Genomic DNA, 3,688 nt, shown 5'->3' with positions numbered 1-3,688 from the left:
TGAAATGGTCAAAATATTTTATTTTTAAAAAAATGTGTAACAGTTATTGAGATTATCCTTAAAATAAATATATAGATATAAAAAACGGAAAAAGCTCTTACTGTGTGCAGAAGAGATCTGTATAAAACGTCTTTCTTGCCGTCCTCCGTCTCCTCCATTTTCCGCCTTATAAAGAAGCCGCCAAGTTTTCGGATCAGGACACTATAAAGAGTAAAAAAAATAAATAAATAAAAATTATGGGAAATGTTACAACTACTTAAAGACGATCTCCAATGAAAATTATGATCAACATTAACTTGAAGCATTTCTCTCATAATGGAGGACATGTAACAATTCTTTAAAGTTCCGTTCCAACAATATTTTCTTTCTGTCATAAAATCGTTTCTTTTAATTATGATTGTGAAGTTTTTAGCCCAAATCAAAAAGTCTTGTTTTTATTAAAACATATTTCGTGTCCGGCAGCAGGAGATTGTTAGGAATACAATTCTGGCTTGTGGGCGGGACTGGAGAAACCCCGCCCCCTTCCCGTACCCCGGTCGCTGAGAGCTCTGTTAGCTTATAGCCTCAAGCTAACATTAGCGGTGAAAAAAAAAATAACAAAAATAAAATTACAAAAATAACTAATTAAAGAGTTTACGAAAAAATAAATGCATTACCGACACTGACCTCTGGAAATATTAATAATAATTTTATTTTAAGTCTCGAAAAGGTTCAGAATTTTTTTGTTGTGAAACATGGAAATAAACTTCACAAAATGCTTTCTTGTCAATTTATGACTTTTTTCCGGCATTTTTGATTTTTTTTTCTTGTAAATCTACAGTTTTTTTCTTGTGTTTTAAAGTTGTAGCTTAACAACTTTTACAGTAATAAATGTATTACTTTAAAACACATATAATTAAAAGAAAAAAAGTCATAAATTTAGCCTGACTTTTAAAGTTAGAAACACACGACTATATTCTCGTAATGAAACTTTTTTTCTATAGCTTTAAAGTCTAAATAATAAAAAAAATAAATAAATAAAACATTTTTGCTGGTAAATTAGCCCTAATACTGTCGTAAACACAGGCTTTTAAATGTTAGCTAAAAACTGCATCATCATAACTAAAAGATCACTGGGAAATGTTACAATAGAAAAAAATATAGCTGATTGGGACTTGAGTAAAATGTATACAGCTGTGATAATCTTGTACTGATCATTTAAAAAGTATTTCTGAAATACTTCTTATAATTTTTTTGTTTTGTTTAACTTACTGGGATATTTTAGGCTCTTTAAAGTAACTATAACCTTTAAAATAACTTTTAAGGTTTAGTTGACTCTCCTAAAAAATGGATTTTTTCAACTATTGAGTAAATGAAACTCCATGAAGACGAAGTCTTCTCACCTGAGGACAGGGATGCTCAGGTTGTTTCCAGCAGCGATGTGAGGAGCTTTGATGTTGTGACAGAACAGAATGAGAGTGATGAGCAGATAGTCGATGTGGGATTTGTGGACGGGGAGGAAGATCATGGGTACATTTTGCTGAAAAAAAATGATAAAAGACTGTTTAAAATCTTAAGAAATAACCATAAAAATGAATGTAATATCCATGAGAAGCCTAATATCGTCCGTTTTGCTGCTCCTGACCTCTGTTGCTGCCTTCTTGACCATTTCCAGCTGTCCTTTGTGGATCTGGATACTCCAGAAGAAGCCATTAAACAGCCTCAGTAGAACCCATCCCGTCAGCCTAAACCAAATTGGGTAAAAGAGAAGGTTATATAGAAGTACACACACTAGAATAATAGTCCTGTGAATGTAAACGAAATGACACTAATACCTGATAAAAGCTGGAGAGATGTTGGCCACCATCTCTTGGAGGACGGTCCTGGCTTTCTGTTTCACTTTGTTGACGGCTTTGTGCTCCTGACCAGGTTTGACAGATTCCACATCTGCAGCTGATTTGAGAATAGCTGCCTCCACCCTAACATCAATAAAGTTACAGCTCAAATATGAGCCCGTCTCTTAAACATTTAAAATATGTCGCCTCATTTCTGCCCTCGGCCTCTACAGCGTGGAGTCAAACGAAGATCAGCTCAGAGTGAATGAAAAACCAGATTGTAAATTTGACAGAAAAATAAAAAAATAAAATATATATATATATTTTTTTAAGTACAAGTTTAAAACATCGAATAAAAAGAAAAACTTAAACCTAAAACTGTTTTCAAATATTAAAAATAATTTTGTTTTCAACTTATTTTTTTTGTTTTTCTCTCTTTGCCTTTAGTTTTCACTGTCAAGCTAATTCTATTCTTGCATGGGGGCGGGGCTTCGAGCTCATTGGACCATAATTTCCCATGATTCCCAAGGAGATTACAGTGATGTGATGTCTTTTCTGCTTCAGAACAATGAATAAAAAATAAAAAAAAACTTTAAAAAATGTAAGAAAAATACATTTACGTTTTTGATTTTAAGTTGAAAAACAAATGATATATTAACGACATCAGTATGCTTTTTAGCTCGTCGATCAATCTCTTCTGTGTATTTTAGCTTGCCAACGTTACATAACTCTCATTGCGGTTAGATTTTTATTTTCATTTTAAAGGCAGACGTATTTTCTATGAAGTTTTGAACTTTAAGAGTTTAAACAAGAGAAAAAAACTGAAAATGTTTGGCTGAGAAAATTGTAGAAAATGTGGGAAATCGTGTCCAGCCAGCCAATGAGTTTGAAGCCCCGCCCCCATGCAAAGATGGGATCAACTCAGCAGCAAAAACTGAACTAACACTAAAAACTGAGAACTTTTTCGATGCATTTTTAATATTTCGTTCAAGTTTATAAGATCATTTTTTCAAATTTACAATTTTATTTTTTAATGTTTCAATAATTTGTTTCAAGTTTACAAATGTATACTTTTGAGTTTTCAATTTTACTATTATTTTTTTTTATTTAAAAATTTTCACTTTTTTCAGTTACAATGTCTGTTTTTCAAATTTACAATCTGGTTTTTTGTTCATTTCGATCCTGATTTGACCCCATATTACAATCTCTATAACATTTCCATCATTGACGATTGTAAATATTATGAAAGTCTCTTTAAATGTCACGATGACTCCTACCTGCTGCTGTTCAACACGTTGTCAACAACATTCCTGGTGAACATGTCCTTGTGGACGTCCCTCTCTGTGACAAACAGCACATAGCTCAGCCTGCGAGCCAACCAGCCTCGCTGTCTGTGATGGAACAAACACACAGATTATAAACTCAATGGAAAAGAATACAAGTTTGTTCCATTTGGGAGCGCGACTTTGGATGAACTGATCTCCAATGAGGCAAAACTGATGAGTCATGATAACATTTTGGAATAAAATGAAATAAAAAAAAATGTCATTTTTTTGTGAGTTATTTTTAAAAACTTTATGAAGAATCCTCACTATTGCTGCTACAAATGATTATTTTAATAGTCGACTAATCATCGATTATTTTTCCAGATTAGTCGACTAATCGGGTCATACACAAACTGAATGTAAAGCACAAATCTTAACCATTGTTAGCTTTAAACTAACTAAAAACTAGATATATAGAATCACCTGGGATAATGCTAGTGTGAATGTTGTAAGCTGTTAGTTAGCCAAAGCTAGCATGCAGCTTAAATATTAGTTAAACTCTAAAATAGCCTAAAAAAACACAAAATTAGCCAAAATAGTTAGCATGTA

General features: G+C 32.5%; 1 protein-coding gene across 1 annotated transcript in view; it reads right to left on the bottom strand.

The window, feature by feature from the left end:
• gpam (glycerol-3-phosphate acyltransferase, mitochondrial) overlaps positions 1 to 3,688 on the bottom strand; it is a 29,217-nt gene that overhangs the window by 17,892 nt on the left and 7,637 nt on the right. The window contains exons 5-9 of the mRNA XM_024284701.2: positions 3,092 to 3,205; positions 1,815 to 1,958; positions 1,625 to 1,724; positions 1,383 to 1,519; positions 102 to 201 (exon numbers count right to left, since the gene is read on the bottom strand). Of these exons, the coding sequence (XP_024140469.1) occupies positions 102 to 201; positions 1,383 to 1,519; positions 1,625 to 1,724; positions 1,815 to 1,958; positions 3,092 to 3,205 (595 nt within the window). The remainder of the gene's footprint in view (positions 1 to 101; positions 202 to 1,382; positions 1,520 to 1,624; positions 1,725 to 1,814; positions 1,959 to 3,091; positions 3,206 to 3,688) is intronic.

The sequence above is a fragment of the Oryzias melastigma genome, linkage group LG19, assembly GCF_002922805.2.
Source record: "Oryzias melastigma strain HK-1 linkage group LG19, ASM292280v2, whole genome shotgun sequence".
NCBI classification, from domain to species: domain Eukaryota; kingdom Metazoa; phylum Chordata; class Actinopteri; order Beloniformes; family Adrianichthyidae; genus Oryzias; species Oryzias melastigma.
This window is presented reverse-complemented; position numbering and strand designations above follow the sequence as displayed.